This window comes from Manis javanica, chromosome 14, assembly GCF_040802235.1.
Source record: "Manis javanica isolate MJ-LG chromosome 14, MJ_LKY, whole genome shotgun sequence".
In the NCBI taxonomy this organism is placed as follows: Eukaryota; Metazoa; Chordata; class Mammalia; order Pholidota; family Manidae; genus Manis; species Manis javanica.
Window position 1 is genome coordinate 6,881,893 of NC_133169.1, and position 20,073 is coordinate 6,901,965.

The 20,073-nt window shown below is 47.5% G+C and overlaps 1 protein-coding gene across 1 annotated transcript; it reads right to left on the reverse strand.

Moving 5' to 3' along the window:
• Positions 1-1,356: 1,356 nt before the first annotated feature.
• Positions 1,357-19,835, reverse strand: LY9 (lymphocyte antigen 9). Its single transcript, XM_017676334.3, is given in 11 exon segments — positions 1,357-1,568; positions 3,744-3,815; positions 4,167-4,343; positions 4,345-4,502; positions 7,332-7,394; positions 8,458-8,562; positions 9,677-9,946; positions 11,276-11,617; positions 12,083-12,358; positions 15,623-15,946; positions 19,143-19,835. Coding segments are annotated over 11 exon segments (2,067 nt in total). The 5' UTR covers positions 19,354-19,835; the 3' UTR covers positions 1,357-1,499.
• Positions 19,836-20,073: the final 238 nt, after the last annotated feature.

Here is a 20,073-nt window from a genome sequence, read left to right on the forward strand (position 1 = left end):
CTTTTCCTCTCTACAGCAGCCAAGGGGCACTGATTGGTGTCCATCAATAAATGCATATCTGTTTAATTCCTGCTGGAGAGGGGTCTGCCTCCCGGTGAGCTGTCAGTGTCTCCCTGTCTTGTTCATCCATGAACAGCAGATTTCCAGGATGCCCAGTTTTTGGGGCCGTTCAGGCTAAGGGGAAGCAGCCACAACTTGCATTTGCTCAAGCCCCGCCTCATCCCTATGAGGCTGGCAGGCTGGCTTTCTCCTGGAGACAAGTGTGGACATTCCACAGCCTAGAGAGAACGTCAAGGGTAAAAAAACCAGGAAAATATGTGCAAAAGGAGTCTGGCAGGCCTGAGGCATATGGGAGCTGAGCTGTAGAGTCAAGGGATTTCGTGAGCGAGGGAGCCGGAAATGATGGCGTTGCGGCAGTCCGGATGGACACCAGAGACACTGACCATTGCCTGCAGTTGGCCTTTCATGTGATTTGAGTTGTGTAGATCGTGAGCTTGCCAGATTTATTTAAGGAGCAAGAGGCCTTAAGGGCCCAGGGCTTTTGAGATGCACTGTTCTGGAGTGTAATAACATACAACAGTATCGTATTATGTGGCTTTGTTGGGATGCTGCAATAATGCCTTACAAAAATAATCATTCCTGCAATGACCAGCCAGTGAACAAGCAACAATCAAGCTCCTGCTGTCTATGAAGCACCGCCTGGCCCCTGGGAGTATATGTCTTCTGCAGGCCACAGAAGACATATAACTCCACCGACTGTGTGCAGGAGCGCGCGACAGCAGAAGCACCATATTAAAGGACATACATGGGCTGCAAGGAGCATGTCACACAATTGTACACTGGAATGTCATGAATATAAGCCAAGGGTGATGCAACTTACAGGTGGGGGGACAGGGCTGAGGCCACAGTTTAGGGGAGAAGAGAGAGACTGCATCCAGATGGCTGCATCCAGACCTGACAGTAAAGAAGGAAATTCTTTTGGGTAAATATAGGAAGCATATTTACTAAAGATGTATACCAGAAGAGTAATGCATACATACGGTTAAAAAATCCAGCAGTACAAAAAAGTATACACTGAAAAAAAAACCCAGTTCCCTCTCCAGAGGCAGCCCTTGGTACATTTTTTTGTACTTTCTTTCAGAACATCTTTATACCTAGATATGCATTTCTTTTTTATCCACCTGTAGCATGTGGTACACACTGTCCTGGACTTTGTTCTTTCCACTTAACAATGTATCTTAGAGCTCATTCTCTATTAGCACAGAATAGTCTCCCCTTTCTTTACAAATCTGGCAGGGTTTGCTATTGCATGGGTACACTGCGGGGTATTTAAGCAGACTCCTACTATATGGACACTTAGGTTATTTCCTTTTACTTAAAAGAAAATACTGCAGTGGCAGAGTTTACATAGATCTGCCAGTCCGTGTTGCATTTATTTCAGCAACGATTTAGAAGATGGTGCAAAGGTCCAGCTGCCCCTGTTTCTCCTGCTCTTCTTTTCAGGTGAAATTTTCGTAGGTAGGGATTTCAGGAGACTCAGGATCACTCTGTTGTGGTGGTCGCACTATCTGTGGGCCAAAAGACACAAAAGAATATGGTTACTAAAGCCTGGAAGGCTCCGGTTTCCTTTGGCTTGTGCTGGGGGGAGAGAGAGAGGAATGTGAGGCGAGGCTAAGACTGGTACCTCCTATAGACGTCAGGTCATAATGGAGCCGTCAACCAAGCTGATGGCGAGCATTTACAGAGACGCTCCTGGTAAGTGGGTGAGAGTCTGTATTCCAGATATAAGGAAGTTTAAAGCAGCGAATTGAGGGGATTCAAAAATGACAATAAAAGGCCTTGCTCTCAAGGAGCTACTATGAACCCAATCTCTGCCCTAGCTGGAGAAATAGGACAAACCTTTACAGAGAGATAATTCAGGTGGTGGAGGTTAAGTTCTAAACTGGTCCGGACCATCAGACCTTCATGTTCCAACGGGTCTGAGGACCCCTTGTCTCAGTGTTCAGGGAAGGCCCTGGAGAACAGAGAGGAGGGAAGGCTGGGTGCCAGCACTAGTCTGGGAATAGCATAAAGCTTCGTGTATTATGCAGAGACATGTGTCAGAAAATCATAATTAAAGTAGGTTTGAGAGTTTCCTGGGCAAGCGGGCAAAATGGCTTTAGGGGACCCAGAACCAGAATTCCTGGTCCTAAAAATTCTGAAGTCAATGGATAAATTCTGCCAAGACCTTGGCTGAAGAAATGCACTGAATTCTCTTACTCTGTGGGTGAGAGTGGTTGTGAGGACCTGAAGTCCCCAGGGTAGTGTGAGAGCCATGCAGGACTGACCAGACCAATGACACATGACCGTTCGGAAACTCCACGCAGAGACTGATGTCCATGACTTTAAGATTGACCGTGATTGGCCCAAACACAAGGGGCCAGGTGAGAGTGGAAAACAGCTTTGGGAGTGGGGTGGACAGAACAGATTTGGCCTCAAGGCCAAGGGTGAAGTCCCTAGCAGGCTAAGCATCCGGCCTCGCTCTGAAATGGCACATGAGGAAGATGATTGTTGAACTGAGCTGCCCATCTACACAAGTATTGAGTGAGCAAATTCCATCCATCTGTTCAGGTCAAATCCAAATTATTTTTTCATGAAGCCTTTCCTGTCTACCTCAGTGCAGTGATTTCTCCCACTTCTGGTGACTGAAAAACCCCTGGCAATCGCACACATAATAAGCAGCCGTGCAGGGCATTTCCATTCCCCTTGCAGATGGCTGCACCAGCTCCACTCTCCTTCCACCAAAAGACAAATAGGAAAACAAGTTTTCAAGCCCAAGGATGGTGTCTTAAACATATCTGAATGGCCATGGCACTCAGCCAAGTTCTGGGCAAACAAAAGCTGCTCAATAAATATCTACTGATTGATTCATCAGTCACAGACAAATAACATCACAGAAAGACTTTGAGATCTTTTTCTTTTTCTCTTTAAATCTTGTTTGAACATTTACAGGGAGGGAATTCTGGGGACATGTGAAAATGAAAGTATGTATGGACCCAATATTTTCAGGAAAGGGAAAGTGGAGTGGACAGTCAGATTCAGGTCATGGTCATTCAGGATTATTTTAAAACTCCTTGTGGTTCTTAATATTGAAACTTCAACTACTACCTATGTGACCTTAGGCAAAATGAACTCTGAATCTCAGCATCTTTGGCTTTAAAATGTGGGTGATGACACATTTGTAGAGGTGTTTATAGGATCAGGCGAGAATGTTTGTTAATGTTTGGTAAACTGTAATACTTTATACAAAAGTTTTTTTTTCTGTTGTTATTATTTCATGGTAAATCCTACCCTTAAAATCTCTTTTAACACTACAAGAAAATGAATGTGTCATTGCTCATTGCACATTTCCCCAAAATTCTTGACATTGGACTGTTGGGTGATTTCCAGTATTTGGAAAGTTATCATTTTGGATTGATTAGGATTAGGGTTAGAGATAGATTTGGAAACAGACATACACCATAAAAATATTTGGGCTGACAATCTCTCATTTTGGTCAGTGTTAAGACTAATCAATGTAAGATATTATTAAATCCATTAGAAATGTTCAGCCTTTGGCTGCACACGTGTAAATCAGGATCATTTGTTTAGGCATCTTTGTTGACCTTGGAATGTGTTGGAGGGGTGCACAGTGGGTGGAACATTAGCGTCCCCCCTCATCCATGGAAATCCAGGACTTAGGAGAAAGAGAAAGTAGTTCTCACCTTCTGAGGTTTCTGTATGGAGCAGTAGATCGTGGTTGTATCTTCTTTATTCTGAGAATTTGCTGTCTTTTCCTGTAAACAGACCAACATCAGACTGTCCATGATCACCAAATGCGAGAGTTCCAGAATTCCTCCCTCAACCCCTGAGGAGAGGGGACAGTTGGCCCTGCTCTCACACGGAGGGCAGCAGCTGCCTTAGCCTCTGGTTCCCCCGCACCTCCCTTATTCATGGCCCAAGGATGGGAGCTGAAGGATGAATTCCTTCATTTCGAGGGACATGGATAAAGCTACAGTTCTCTGCCCATGTGCTGCTGTTCTTGCTCCCCAATAATAGCCCCCATTTGGAGCGACTAAGCACCCTGGATGGTAGATGGGCCTGGAAGTGGGAGGGGAAGGGAAGGTGTACTGATTGAATGGGCTCACCTGCAGGCTGAAGTTCACTTGCATATACACCGTGTGCCCTGTGCCCACAGATGCAGATGCCCCGCCTCCCGGAGTGGCGAGATCATCCTCTGCTTGCTCCTCAGAGGCCAAGTCATGTCCAGTGTCCAAGTCATACACGTGGCCTCTGCCACTGCCGGGCTTACGCATCTCCGTCCTCCCCTCCCCCCCCCTCCTCCTCCTCCTCAGTTGTTTCATCGCTGTCAGAGCTGCTGTCAGAGCGGGGCTGGGGCTGTTGCCTGGCAGGCTGAGGGGGAGTGTCCAGCTTCTGGTGCCTTGGGGAGTGCAGGGCGCAGAGCTGGTGGCCAGCAGCGGGCTCTGCAACACATCGTGCAGGGTTGGTAGGAACCGTGGCAACCCCTCTGCTCTGCTGCTTTGTGCAAAGCTCCAAGCTGCTCTGACTCCTCCCATTGCACTCCCCCTCCTCCTTCCTTTCATGCATTTGCTCATCCATTCATATGATAAACATTCATTGACCACTGAGTATGATGTGTGGTGGACTTCGCACCTCTCAGTGAGCAGAACCGAGCCCGCTGGATAAACCATCCTCAGTGCTGGGATGGGTTCTCTGGGGAAGTAAAAAGATAAATGAGACCTGGTCTTGGAAGAGTACAACGTGTAGCTGGGGGCCAGAGCCATACATAAATCAATTAATATAAATCGGCTCTGACACAGATCATGGGAAAAGTATAAAAGTGCAGAGGTGAGAGCAGATGGTGTCTGGTTAGGAAGCAGGGAAGAACTCATAAAGTGGAGGAAATGAGGTGGGTCTTGACATCGGGGCAGGATTCTGACGAGTGACAGTATTCTCGGTGGAGGGAGCAGCATGATCAAAGGCAGGTGTGAAACCTGGGGCACCTTCTCTTTTAGGAAAGGATGATATTCAAAATATTTAGCAACTGCTGTGACTTGGGCACAGGACCATCAGAATGCATGCCTGCTGGGAACAACTGGTGTGGCACTGGGTAGACGTCTACCTGCCTTTGGTGGACGTTCTCACATCAAGCAGCCCAACTGATCTGAGCACAGAGTAATAATGACTTACATTTACTGAGTGCCTACCGTGTTTCAGGCACTGTTCTAAATGCTTCCCGTGAACACATTTCTCTAATCTGTGTAAACCCAAGAAGCATAGAGAGTCATCATCTTTATGTATTTTTTGCAGATGTGGAAACTGGATCACATAAAGGTTAAGCATTTGCCCAAGTTAGAGGTAGTGTGAGGACTGGAAGGCAGGTAATCTGTTCCCTGATGTACTGAACTACTACTCAGTACTGCCCCCTACAGGCTTTGTGTAGGAAAAAAGTAGATACAGGATGATCTGGCTCAATGCTGAGGCAGAACACTAGGTGCCACCTGTTGGGGGCGCACTGTGGGCACTGCACCTCTCAGTCCTCACAGCAGCTCTGAGAGGTTGGTGCCTTCAGTTTGCAAGATAAGGAAGCTTAGAGACTGAATTGCCCAAGATCACTGATAAGGAGAAGAGCTAGGACTTGAACACAGGATTGCCTGACCTCAGAACTTACACAGCTGACCCCTAGGTTAAATGACCTTTTGAATAACAGACAGAGGCCACGAGGAGCCATTGGTGGTGGTAGAGGAGTCAGGGTTGAGCCTCGCAAAGCGGTGAGCAGGCAGGTTAGAAAGGAGAAACTCCGGAGAAGGAATAGACAGTTAGGAAACATAATATTTTAAGGAAGAAGTAACAAGGAATGGGAATGTCTGTTAAAAAGGACTACTTAAAAAAATTAAGGTACATCTGTAGGATGGAAAGAATAGGAGTCAGTCTTAATCTATATATGGTCTGTTAAAAAAGCAGGGTTCCAAAAAAATGTTATAGATTACTCCCATATGTGTAATTAAAGAAAGAACACCTAAACAGACATACACACACACAAATAAGTGTGATGCCTATAAATGCATTAGAAGGCTCTGGAAGGAATTAGACACATGTAGATCTTAACAATGGAGGTCTTGTAGGGGAGAGACCTGGAGACTGGGATTGGGAAGATTTTCTTTTCAATTATATACTATGTGAATATATGACTCTTCAATGAGAACAGAAGACATGTAGTCAATAAGACAAAAATTGCCGACAGCTTGAACACTGGCAGTGGCAGAAGAGACGTGGGGAGACAATGGATGGCCTGGAGAAGCAGGCCTGGGGAGCTGAGGAGAGAGCTGGGAGAAAGGGGCACGGGTTGCGGGAGGCCAGGGTCTGCCCGGTGGAGGAGGGAGCTGGCGGGCGGCTCCATACCCAGCCTCATTCTCATTCTTGGCCCCTTTCTCTTGGTCACACTCTCCTGTCGGAGAAGCCTGCACTGTTGGATTATGTGAACCCCTGGCCCCCTACCCAGTTCCTCCCTTCTCCTACTCGATCTCCTGGGGGATCCCCTCTGTGACATAGGGGTTTTTAAAGCAGGGTTTGTCTGAGCCTGGGGTTCCTTAGAACTCCAGAGCTCCAGAGGTCAAGGCGGTGATTTAGGACCCGGAGGGGTGGGAGGGAGAGAAAGGTGCAGACATCTCAGCTCCCCCGCCCACCTTCGTCAGTACCAGCCGCTTTTACAGCTTTGTGCTGCTGGGCTGTGGCACAATATTTTGTTTGAAGAACCCATTCTTTAGCTTTTCAAAAACTGGAGAACCACGTCCTCAGCGATGCTCTAGGGTAACCGATGCCTAGACAGCCTCATGGTTTTAATTTTGATTTTTAGTTTTGTCTTCCCACAAATTTACCATTCCATCTGGCCTTTGCTTCTCCATTCTCAGAACAGAAAACAACTGTAGGCCACATGGAGTGATGATATGATGGTCAATGCCTGAGAAAGCCTAGAGACCCCAGAGGACAGACCACCTCTCTCAGTCCTGGTTAGCATCTTTCACCACCATCCTGGTTGTGGCTATTGTTCCCCAAACTACCTTCCTTTAGCACATTGCTTCTCACACGTTAAGAGGCATATGCTTCACCTATGGGTCTTGTGAAGATGCCGATTAGAATTCAGTATTCAGGGATGGTGCCCAAGATGTCCATTTCTAACGAGCTCCCAGGTGAAGCATATGCTGCCAGTCAGCAGACCACACTGGGTGGCCAGGCTTTGGGGCTCCCATCTGGCCCAGCGACCCCATAGCCAGCATCATCGGGGATGTTACCTGGTGTGTGAGCTGGGGCCTCAGCTGGGCTGGAACTGAAGTCTGGGGCGGAACCTGAGAAACCTGCGGGAGAGAAGTTTATCAGCAGGGCTGGGAGGAAAAAGGCGTCTCTGATTTTGGGGGCGACAAAGGAGAGGGGGAGCAATCCCCCGGAACTAGCCAGGGGAAGGCGTGAGGGAGGAGGGTGAACCCCGATGTGAGTACTGGTCCATGGGAAGGGCGGCTGAAGTCTGGGCTCATCTTCAGCTGTGGAGCAGGTGCTGGAGCTCCTGCCGCTCTGCTGGAAGGGAGAACTCCAAGCCCTCTGTAGCGGCCACCGGTCAGATTGGTTGCTCGCTCGCAGTTCCCAAAGTGTGTGGAGGACCCAAAGTTGACGGAAATTTGATATGGGAAGGGGTGGGGGCCGCAGGGAGGGGCCCAGTGGCTCACAGTAAATCTTCCACGGGCCCCATGTGTTCTAACCAACATGTTCTTTCCGCAAACGACTCCATTTCCACTCCAATTCAAAGGGAGTTGCCAATCACAATAGCTCATCCCCTTGGCCACAGTGATTGGTTCAAACGGAGGTCACATGACCCAAGGCCTGGCCAATCAGATCTGTTTCTGAGTTTTTAAAGCAGAGTTGGAGCAGCATCTTCTCCCCTTCCTGCCATGAGCTGCTTGTCCGCCTGGGTCTGGAGCTACCAGTTGCTGTGAATACCCCACCCCTCACCCTCGCCCTTCAGCTGGCTGCGGTAGGAGAGAATTAAGAGGCTCAGAGGAAACGTAGGGATGAGAGGTGGGGCGCCCTGGTGACTGTTGAGCCTTTGGTGATGTTTGTCGCTAAGATGGTCTCCTTCTCTGCTTTCCCCACAGACTGATTTTGTGAATCCCAAAGTAATAAATCATGCCCCCTGCATGTCCTCCCCATTTTCGACTAGGCCGGTTTGATTTGGGTTTTTAATTATTTGTAACTAAAGAGTCCCAACTAATACCCCTTCCTCCATCACTCTGAGAAGAAATGAGGTCTTGGGAGAGAAAAGGTAGGAGGGCATTGTGAGAGGACAGAGAAGCCTCCAAAGGTCCCAGGGAAGTGGCCCAGGAAACGGCCTAGTGCTGGCCGCGGCCATTGATCTCAGAAACCCACGTGGTCTTTTTTGCTTCCGAGCGCACCAGCTGAAGATCCCCACGCACAGAAGGATGGGGACCATCAGGGAGAGTCCGATCCAAAGCTTCGTGCTTCTTTCACGCCCTTTGAAGAGGAAACGAGTGATATTAGTATAAACAATGATAAAGGAGAGTAGAACAAACAATGGACAGAGCATAATGGCCATCCTACTTCCCTCTTAAAACCCCATGGTAGTGCAGAAAATGTGCCTTTCGTCCATTCATTTGACAGTTATGATACTTACTGAGCAGGCGTTCTAGGTGCAAAGTTACAGCAGTGTATATAAGGCAGACAGCGTCCCTAGGTAGAGGGGTTTATGGCTTGCCCGGTGTCACAGTTATAAATACCTGAGCTGGGATTTGAATGCAGGCTCCCTTATCCATCACACTGCACTCATCCTGTCTGTAAATGGTTTAAGGGACTTGAGATAGAAAAAGTCAAGAATTCTACTTAAAAGGGCTCTAACTTCATCTGCCAGACACAACCTAATCTAGCATTATCACATCCTGAGTAGATCTTCCTTTTTTTTCTACTTCCCTCTTGGGAGAAGCGGAGCACAGAATTCAGGGTTCCAATATTTGTTTTGCTGTGTGACCTTGGGCAAGTCTCTTATTCTTCCTGACTCTCTGTTCTTTATATAATGGGGAACAATAAGAATACCCGCTGCACAGGGTTATTGTGCAGGCTGAGTGTGCTAACATGTACAAGGACTTAGAAGAGTGCTTGGCATCTAGTAAGACCTACCAGGCCCCTTCTAGCTCCCAGAGACACAGCCCATGTTTCTTTGTGGCCTGCATCCCTTCCTGTATCAACTTCCCATCAACTCTTCTCTACAAACTTCAGATACTGTGCCATCCAGTATGGTAGCCCTTGAAATGTGGCCAGTATGATGGAGGAAATGTAAATTTCCCTGTGAATAACTGTGGTGTTGCATGATTATATTTTGGATATAGTGGGTTAAATAAGCTATATCATTAAAATTAATTTTTCTTGTTTCTTTTTTCATTTTCTAACATGGCTATTAGAACATTTAAATTACATATGTAACTGCTACCATATTTCTATTGGAATGTTCTGCTCTAAAGGGCTCTTGCCCACCCTCCCTCACTGTACTTCATAAAGAACCACTCAGAATGCAAATTCTTGGAACCAACAGTCCAAGGCCCTGAGGTCTAGTGGAGCAGAGATGGAGAGCAACCTGGACAAATGTCCCCAGATGGAAACTGCCAGGTGCTGTTGCTGACAGGGTTGCTGGCAGTGCATGTGAAGTTGGTTTGATTTTCATCCCTTCTCCAGGAGACAGTGAGGTGAGATCCCTCTTGAGATGTGACAGCTCCATTCTGCAGGAAAGTCCACCTGTAGGTCACATTGTGCCCAGGGTCATCCACTGAGCACACGAGGGTGACCCTGCAGCTGCCGTCCTCAGCGAGGGTGTGGCTCCAGGTGACTTTCGGCTCTTGCAGCTTCCCTGTGAGAGAAGGGCAGACCTGATATCGAGTCATGCCTGCCCACTGGGCGCTCGCCACATCCTCACTCATTCAAAATGTAGTCATGAAGTTGGGTATTGACACTGGGAAATAGGGCTGGGACAGGTCCTGCAGGAGTTCCAGGAAGTTTGGAATGCACCCTTGGTAGCTGTGAAATCTCAGACATATCACTTCACCCCTTTGGGCCTCTGATGCTCAGGTGTGAAACAAAGGCGATATTAAAAAGTGAAAACAGAAAGATGACCATATCATTCTGTACAGTTCCATCCAGTTAAAATCCCATGCTATTGTAGAAAACATTCATTTTCATTCACTCATTCTACAATTACTGAACTTACTGAGCCGGCATTGCTCTAGGAGGTTACATTTGGGCCTTTGATTTTTGACGTGGAGAACAAGGAATTGATCAACACAAATAATGCCTCCCTGTGTTCTGAAGGCCCTTCAAGGCTTACATTTGGAGAGGCCATCACCTAATTTGTTTATTCACAAGAGGTAAGGAATGTAGAGAGGCAAGCCCAGCAGTCACGGAATAAGTGCTTAATAAATGTTAGCAGTTTTAAATATATAAGACTGATACAAACTGTTCCCAGTTTATTATTATTTTAACATACAGTTCTTGCTGGTTCTTTTATATTTGAGTCACAGTATGCAGTCAATGTGGACTAGCTGACTTACTGCATATTTTAACAGCACCATGGACAGTGACTCTTTCCACGGGTGCTTAGACACTAACACATCCAGGCAGGGGATATGATGACCCTGATTGACTGGTGCAGGTGAAGGAGCAGTAAATGTAAAATACGCAAACTGTCAAGCCAAACCGCTATGAGGCCCAAGGCTAAGGACTGTGAGTCTTGTCGTTCACACTTGGAGGAGCCAAGCAGCCCTCCTCTTGGAAATCACATGGTCTTTGGACACTAAAGGCTTTCTCCTTGATCTTATTTGATTCCCCAGCCAGATCTTCTCTTGTCCAAAATGACAATAGTCTATAAAAAATGCAGGCTGGAAAGTTCCTGGTCCCACCTGATAATGCAGGAAGACAGGGGCAGTACTGAAAGCTGGGTGGTTGGGGCCTAACCTGAAGCCTAGAGGAAGGGAGACGTCAGCAAGTAGATTTTGCCCAGCCAATGGCTGTGATTTTTAACTCCTGTGAATTGATTAGTGTGAACTGAACAGCTGTCCTAGTGGTCTGAGGTGTTTAGGTAGGAGGAGAGGCCTGAGGGAGGACGGAAGGGGGAGAAGGCAGCAAAAGGGGGAAACCTTTCAGGGAAGGAATCTACTGATCAGCACGCTGCTCAGAAACTCACGGCAGATGAGCAGGGTGACATGTTTTGTGCTGATGACTCCGGAGGCGTTTGAGCACGCATAGGCGTGGTAGGGGCCGGCGTCCTCCACCTTCGTCTGGCCAGTTTTCAGGGAGTAGTCCTGGTCGGAGACCCACACCGTGTTCCTGTCAGGATCCTTGGACTTAATGAGTGGATCAGCCGTTGCTGCCCCTTCCTGCTTGTTGCTGATAATAGACGTGTTAAAGATCCAGACAACTTTCTCTATGGGATGACTGGCTGGATGTTCCAGGGGCAGTGTCACTGCCTCCCCCAGTATCCCCACCACCGGTTCCCCCATTGGTCTTCCTCTGGAGGCTCCTGGATCTGCAGTCAGAGATGAGACATTGCAGCTTCAGTCACTGGACCTCCTCCCTGGACGGAAGGGGACGGGATCCCCACAGGCCCTCTTGACCAGGTGCTTTCCCAAGGCCAACTTGTCGTGGACAGGTATGCATCTGGCTCTGCCTACTGCCTGCCCAGACCTCTCCTGCCTTCTCTGCCTTTCTGAGGAGACTCCAGGGGATAACTCCATCTCAGCAAAGAACAATCTGGGTCTCTTTATCAGTATTCTCTTCCCTTCCCTTACTCCACCCCTGAGTTCCATAGTGCCCTGGGATTTCCCAAGTTCCCTGCTGGGCTCTTTCAGGCCCCTGAGGGTTGAGAACAGGGGGTCTTCAGGCTTGTCTTTTTGTTTCCCCCCTCCATCTATGTCCTGCCAGGACCCTGGGTTTTAGACTCCATAGCTGCTCAGACTGTTTCTCCCCTGGGGGGCCTTAGTGGACCATTTACCTGTACAGAACTGCTGGACATGGACAGGATGGGAGCTGCTCTGGCTGACCGGGTTCCTGGCTGTGCAGGTGTACAGCAGGTCTGGATCACAGGGCATCCAGGAGACGGTGAGGGTGGAGCCCCCAAAGGACTCAGATGCATGGGTGTCCCCCAGGGTCCAGATGTACAGAACACCTTTCCCCATCCCATCCACAAAGCATATCAAGGTAATGTTACAGGTGCCGTTCTCAGACATGTTCACAGACTTCATGGTGACTCGGGGCTTCTGCAGCTGCTCTGTAGGGACAGTAGCAATGAGGACACTACTCATATGCCTTCCCCAGCAGGAGAGGGCTGAGAGAAGACAGTGAGTGGTAGAGGGGCTGGGGGCAGAAGGGAGGGGCCGGCATAGCTGTTCTGGGGTGTTTTCTCCTAGCTTCCCCCTGCAGGGCCTCTCCTCTATTCTTCCATAATACCCTCTCTGGGTGTTACCACCATGACTCAACAGGACAAAACAGTCTGATTGCTTCTCACTCTCCCCCATGAGTAGATGAACTCCGCGGGGACAGGGCTGATGCCTGTGTCCGAACATCTATGGACCATGAAAGCCAGCCATGAATTTTGATGAATTAAATAGATGAATAGGACAGCCCCAAACACTGGGGAGTGGGGAGCTCTGCCTTTAGAATTCGAGTTGCCATTGAGTTTTGATTTGATTTTAAGACCAATTGTGCTTCCAGACCTTCTTCCTGGGCCTATCTTTCCCTTTTGTCCCATCTTCCCTATTCTCAGTGTGTGTGTGTGTGTGTGTGTGTGTGTGTGTGTGTGTGTGTGTGTAAGTGGTTATTTTTTTGAATAGGTAATACATGAAACCGAAAAGATACAAAAGGGCACATAATGAGAAAAAACAAGTTTTCTAGCCCCAGTCACCTATTTCCTCTTCCCAGGATTTATTGGAGGAAACTACTGTTAAGAATTTGATCTTTGTAGATACATTCTAGGTATAGATACATATATGATATTATACATACTGTCCTGAAACTTAAAAATGTAACAATATATCTTGGAAATTATATAAATTGTATAAATAAAACAGTACATTTTGAACTGATTCATTCTATTTCTACTAGCTACTTAGAATTCCATTTCTTTAATATATACAGAGCCTCCTACAAATTAATACAAAAAGGACAAACTACCTAATAGAAAGACAGTGTCATAGGTTGAATTGTGACCCCCAACAAGCTCATATGTTGATGTCCTAACCCCCAGGGTCTCAGAAGGTGATTGCATTTGGATATAGGACCATATTTGGAGATGGAAGTGATTCAGTTGAGATGGGGCCCTAATCCAATATGACTGGAGTCCCTGCAAGAAAAGTACATGAGGACAGGGATGCATGGACAGAGCGACAGCCATGTGAAGACATGGAGGGAGGAGGCAGCTGTCTGCAAGCCAGGGATAGAGGGCTTAGAAGAAACCAAGCCTGCTGACACCTTGACCAGCCTCCAGAGTCGGGAGAAAATGAATCTGTTGCTTAAGTTACTCAGCCTGTGGCTTTTTATTATGGCAGCCCTAAGAAATCTACAGATTTTGGTACCAGAAGTGGGATGCTACTGAAACAAATACCTGAAAAGGTGGACGTGGCTTTGGAACTGGTTAATGGATAGAGGCTGGGAGAGTTTTGATGTGTGTGTTAGAAAGAGCCTGGGTTGTCCTCAAGACACTGCTCATAGGACTATGGGTGATGAAGGGGATTCTGGTATGGGCTCAGAAAGAAAAGAGGAGAGCCGTAGAGAAGGCGTCTGTTAACCTAGAGTATACATATATTATCATGAATGAAGTGCTGTAAAAATATGGACGTTAAAGGTGTTACTGGTGAGATAATGGATGGAGATGAAGAACATGTTATTGGAAGTTGGATAAAGGTGATACTTGTTATAAAGTAGCAAAAGACAAAGACCACTTATATTCTAGTGTTGTGCAGCAAGTAGAACATGTAAGTGGTGAATTTGGGTGTTTAACTAAGGAGATTGCTGAGCAAAATGTTGAGGGCAGTGTGGGGTTTTTCCTTCCTACATGTAGTAAAATCCTCTCTTAGAGAAGAGAGATGCTATTCAATGTCATTGAAGGAGGAATTGTTAAGCAGGAAGGAACGAGAACAAGAAGATTTGGGAAATTCTCAGTCTATCCATATTGTAAACGATAAGTAAGTGTGTCTGGAGAGCATACTAAGAATATGGCTAAACAATGTTTGCTAAAGAGATTACAGTGTGACCCATGGATCCAGGCAACCCTCTCAGCAGAAATGTTACCAGCATGGACCGGAGGGACAAAGATGGGACGCAGTGAAGCAAGGCCATCTGACTTCTGGGATTCTGTAGGATGGGCCAATAGCACTGTCTGACTGGGACCAGGCTTTATCCTTCAAGAAAGGGGAAGAATGAACCCCAGGGCAGTTCAGAAGTCAAGAGGGCTGCTGCTGCTTAGAGGGCACAGGTGCAGGAGCAGCTGGTAGAGTGGTTTTGCCTTGGTTCCATGGGGAAGGGTGATTGCCTAGGGCCAAGGGGATAGTGCTGCCAACCTAGTGGGCTCAGAGGGTCAAAGAGGATTATTGTCAAATCTTAAAATCGAATGGAGTTTTCCCTGGTGCGTTTCAGACCTGCCTGGGACCCATGCCCCCTTTCTTCTTTCTGATTTCTCCTTTTTAGAGTGTGAATGTCCATCTTATGTCTGTCCTCTACTGTATTATGGAAGCAGGTAACTTGTCTGGTTTCACACTTTCACAGCTAGAGAGGAATTTTGCGTCAGGATGACTTACACCTCAAGTCTCAACCATGTCTGATTCAGAGGATACTTGGGTAAGATTTTTATCTTGCTGTTGATGATGGAATGGGTTAAAATTTTTGGGGGCTGTTGAGATGGAGTGAATGTTTTTTGCAGGTGAGAACGACATGAATTTTGGGGGTCCAGAGGACAGAGTGTTATGGACTAAATCATGTCTCCCCCAATTTATAGATTGAAGTCCTACTCCCCAGTACTCAGAAAGTGGCAGTATTTGGAAACAGATCCTTTAAAGAAATAATCAAGTTAGATGGGCCTTAATCCAATATGAGTGGTATCTTTATAAAAAGAGGAGATTAAGACACAAGCAAAGCAGAGGGATAATCATGTGAGGCTGTATCAAGAAGGCAGCCATTTGCAAGCTGAGAGATCAAACCTGCTGGTGCCTTGGTCTGGGACTTTTTCCCTCTAGAATGGTGAGAAAATACATTTCTGTTGTTTAAGCCACCCAGTCTGCGGGATTTTGTTATGGCAGGGCTAGCGAGCTAATACCGATGGGTAAAGGATATTAACGGAGTTGCAGAAAAGAACACCAATGACTCTTAAACACATTTTGGCTGTGCTTTTTATTCTTGACATCTGTGTTTATGGGATTGGATGAAAATAACCAATGTGACAGTCCTATATGTCCTAGTGAGTTAAATTCCTGAGAGAGAGAGAGAGAATCTGCTTTTAAAAATAAAAGATCAAAATCCACAGAAGTTCTCTGAAACTAACCATAGATATTCAGGGTGAATTCCTTGTACGTGGTGACTTTATAATTATTTCGGTTTATCTGGGCTTTGTAGGATCCCGCATCTTCCAGGGTCAGGTTGTTGATGGACAAGTACCTCCAGCTCCAGTTCAGTCGGCCCTCGTAGTTTTTGTCCATAAGGATAGCAAGTCCTTCTGGCTTCGCAAAAGCAAGAGCTTTCTGGGAACAAGTCCAGGTGACATGTTCAATCTCTGTTTCTACTGAAATGTTCAGGGAGAGAGTCATTGAACCTCCCGCAATCCCTGTCACCACTGTAGGGGCTGAGTTCTTCCCAGAGGCTCCTAGTCCTGCAGAGATAGAAGAAAGACTTGGAGAGACAGCTGAACCCTCAAGCCAGCCTTTATTCATGCATTCATTCAATAAACATGTGCCAGGTGCTGAGAAGTGAAATGAGATTCCTGGTCTTCTCTCTCTAGACCTGGCACCTAATAAAACCATTCACTCACTCCATTCATTCACGCATTCACTCATTCACTCACTTATTTATTTACCGAACACTCTCTTCCACACATGTAGCTACAATAATCAGTCAAACAGACCTTTTAGGTTTCTGTTCCAACAGGGAAATCAGCTTTGGGACTTTGGGTGAAATTATGAATTTCTCTAAGAATCAGTTTACTGATCTACAAGATGGAAATGTTCACACCTATGCCATCTTCCTCTGGAAATACGTTAGTGATTAAACAAAAACAGGCTGCTCTAAGTCATAATGAACAAGTGAAGTGAAAAAAGAGCCTCTTTTAAAAAATAGGATAGGTTGATGGCTGGCTAGAGGAGTAGAAGAGGAGCAGATGTGAGACAAAGCAAGTATTATACTCACCTCCCTTCTACAAGTAGAGTCATGGGAGATACTGAGGGTTCACTGCAGAACTCTTCCAAATGTTCTCTGTGTTTGATAATTTTCATAATAAAACCTTGAGAACAAAAGGAGTATCTCTCACCTCTACCTCATGCTACCTTTTCCTCATCATCCAGGGGATCTCAGACCGATTTTGGCTTGGCCGTGAAAATGTTTTCTTGCCTTTGGAACAAGGTTTGGGGCTAGAAATAGTAGTTAGCATTGACTGAGCTCCCGATTTCCTCATCTCAGGGAGGACCAGATCCTTGATAAACATTGTTACCAAGGCTTCCAGAGGCCCAGCATTTGGCCAATGCAGCTCATTTCCTTAGAGGGGCCCTGTGGGTGTCTGTGATGGGACCCCAGCCTTGATTCCCAGGATCCAAGCCTCCTATGAGGCTCTGGAGAATCCTTTGGAAATTTTAGGCCCAAGCAGATGGGCTAAGCACCCAGGCTACTCCAGGAAGTAAGGGTGGAAAACTTAGTAGGAAATGTTAGAGAGAGAGGAGAGGCCAAGCACAGACTGGAGAGATGGGCAAAGGCTGAGGTAGGCTCTGCAGGCCCAGAGGTTACAGAATGTGCAGACACAGGAGCCATCCTGACTGGGGCAGGCCTAGGGGCTTCTCTGCCCGGGCCTCCATCAGCTGAGCACCTGGACCTTGTGGGGAGGGAGGACATGTGGCTCGGGACCCTGGTGGTGAGAAGGTCAGTTCAGGTGGGCTCTGGGGACAGGCTCAGAAGACAGAAGCTGAGTCATGTGATGTTTGTTTGAAGTTGCCTAAAGACAGCTCTTCCCAACTGGAAGCTGCCACTTATGACTGCTGGGTGGGTGCTAGACACGCTGCAGAAATCACCTCATTCAATGTCCAAGATTCTCTGATAACTAGTCCATTTTATAGATGAGGAGCTGAAATTTAGAGAGTGTAAGCCTGAAAATACAGGGTTGGTCGGTTGCACAGCCTGGATTCCTTGTACACGATGCCCCCCAGTATGGAGGTCGAGGGTGCCGACCACCCCCATCCCGGACGCCCGGAAGGTGCTAGGTCTTGGCTGGGTGCCTGTGATGGTGTTTTGACCTCATCTCTCCTCGTTTAAAGACCAGAAAAGCCTCACAGTCTGCCCCTGGGGAGCAGGGTGCGACTCCTGTAGGTCAAATCCTGTCGTAGCAAACGGGGCTGCAGTGTTCCCAGTCTAGTGACAGGAGTCCCAGCTATCAGCCACCTTATTCTGAACCACACTGTATGACAAATAATAAAAAGGGGTTCAAAGATGGTGATGACTGAATCTGACTTGCCGAACCTTTAATAGCTTCAGAATAATGCACTTCACAGTGGTTATCATCAATCGGCTTCCACTATGTGCCAGGCACTTGATATATATCATTTCTCATCTATGGGAGAATCTTGCATGACATATCTTACTAATTGCATTCTATGCTTAAGAAATAGAGACTCACAGAGCTAGCAAATAATGGAGCACGGATTTAATTTAAAATGTTCCTGAACCTAAAACAGGGGAACTTTTCACCCTACTATCTTTTACTTCCTGAAACAACTCCTTGGAGACACAAAAGCACCAATGAAACTCCCTGCTCAACCGAAACAGTGAGGTTTGATATTATTCCAACTGGTGGAGCCACAGGGAGATCTGCTTTGCCTTGAAACTCTCTGTGTTGATCATTTGAGGCTCCGATGACATTGCATGTGTTAATTTCAGGTTTATCGAACACAACCAAGAAACACCCCAAGAGTTGCGTGTGGCTACAAACAGCTCTGGGGCTTCCTATGCTTTCATGGTGAGCAAAGATGCCATTGAAAAGGGAGAGAAGCCAGGTTCGAGCTGAGCCTGTAGCTCTAAGCTTCTCCTACCCCCGCCCCCACACTAGGAGTTTTACTAGAACTGCCCTCACTGCCCGCCCCCGGTCCCCCCACCCCCCACTGTTCTCAGGTCCCTGGAGCTCCCTGCACCCGTCGCTCCTCAGGCTTGGGGAAAGCAGGATCCCAGGGGCACAGTAGCCCCCCCAGTTCCAGGTGGGTGAGATCCTCCCAGGGGTACGGGCTCCGCTGTGCCCGCTGGACGGAGGGGACCCAAGTCAAGCTGCTCAGAGATGTTTCTGAGAAACTAGCGGGGCTTGGGCCTTTATGGGGAAGTGGACGTGGGGAGAAAAGAATATGCAGACAGAGGTCACCTAGCCCGGGGCCACCAGACTGTGTCCAATCCCTGGTGAAGCCCTAAGCCCAGGTACGTACAGCCAAGGCAGGACACAGAGGACAGGCCCAGCAGTTCTCCCCCTTGCAGGGAAGTTGTGGGGTGGCTTGTCATTAGGGAAATTTCCCTGTATTTCTCTGGGTTTTAGTCACGTTGCACAGGGAACCAGCCCATCACTTGGCATTTCTTAGCAGGAAAAGGCGAGAGTGAGAGGGACATAGTCTGAGCCCAGAGTTATTTGAAACCAGTCTGGAATGTCACCTCCTCAGGGTGTGTGACTAGGCGCACACTCACACCGCCCCCCAGAGCTCCAAACAGTGGAACCTGCAGAAGGATTACCACAAGGGGTGGAGCTTCCTGATTTTACCTGCAGGGAATGTGACCAGCCTCAGGGGCACACCAGGAGCGAGCAGCTGGCGACCGCAGTGTGCACTTACCCATGAGCAGGAAGAGGAGATGCGTCCATGGAAAGAGAGAGAATACATGTGGCTGACACTCTGGTGGCTTATTGCAGAAAAGCCGCAGGGTCCCGTCACCTCCATGTCCCTCTGGGCCCGCCATGAGGATGTGTTTGCAGCTCTCAGGCTGAAAGAGGAAGCAGTCACCGCAGTTTCCGTGCACATGTACTCGTGGTGTGACAGTGCACATACTTGTCCTGGAGTTTTCATACCTGGTACCAGCCTCCTCCCATGTGCTCAGGCTAGGGTAGAGGCCCCAGGTCTGTTCAGGGCTTCCTGGTGTTAGCAGGTGAGGCCTTGGAGAGGAGGTTCGGTCATGAGGGTGGGGCCCTCAGAAAAGGGGTTAGTGCTTTTATAAAAGAAACCCAGAGAGCTCTCTCAGCCCCTCTGCCACGTGCGAAGGTGGCTGTCTCTGAAACAGGAAGTGGGCTCTTGCTGGACACCGAACCTCCCAGCGCTTTGACTCCCACTTCCCAACCTTCAGAACTGTCACAAGTAAATTTCTGTCATCGATAAGCTACCCAGTCTGTGGTATTTTTTTCATAGCAGCCTTAACAGACTAAGGCTTTGGACTAAAGGCCATGAGGATCCAGCAGGTGTTTTTAAGCAGCGGTGTGGCCTTATCCATGTTTTTAAGCAGAGGTAAACTTTTGGAAAGCTTACTCTGGTAGCAGAATGGAGAGGGGTGGAAAGGATGAGACTAGGACCCCAGAAGACAGTAAGGGGGCTCTTAAGGAGCCCAGGTAAGAGCATGAGAACAGGGTGGGAGGAGAGGACAAAGATGTGGGAGGATGCAACGATATCGACAATAATAAAAATAGTCACTAACATTACTAATTATTACGAGTGAGGCTCTGTGCTCAGAATTTTACATATGTTTACTCTTTTAATCTTCAGATCAACCCTTTTT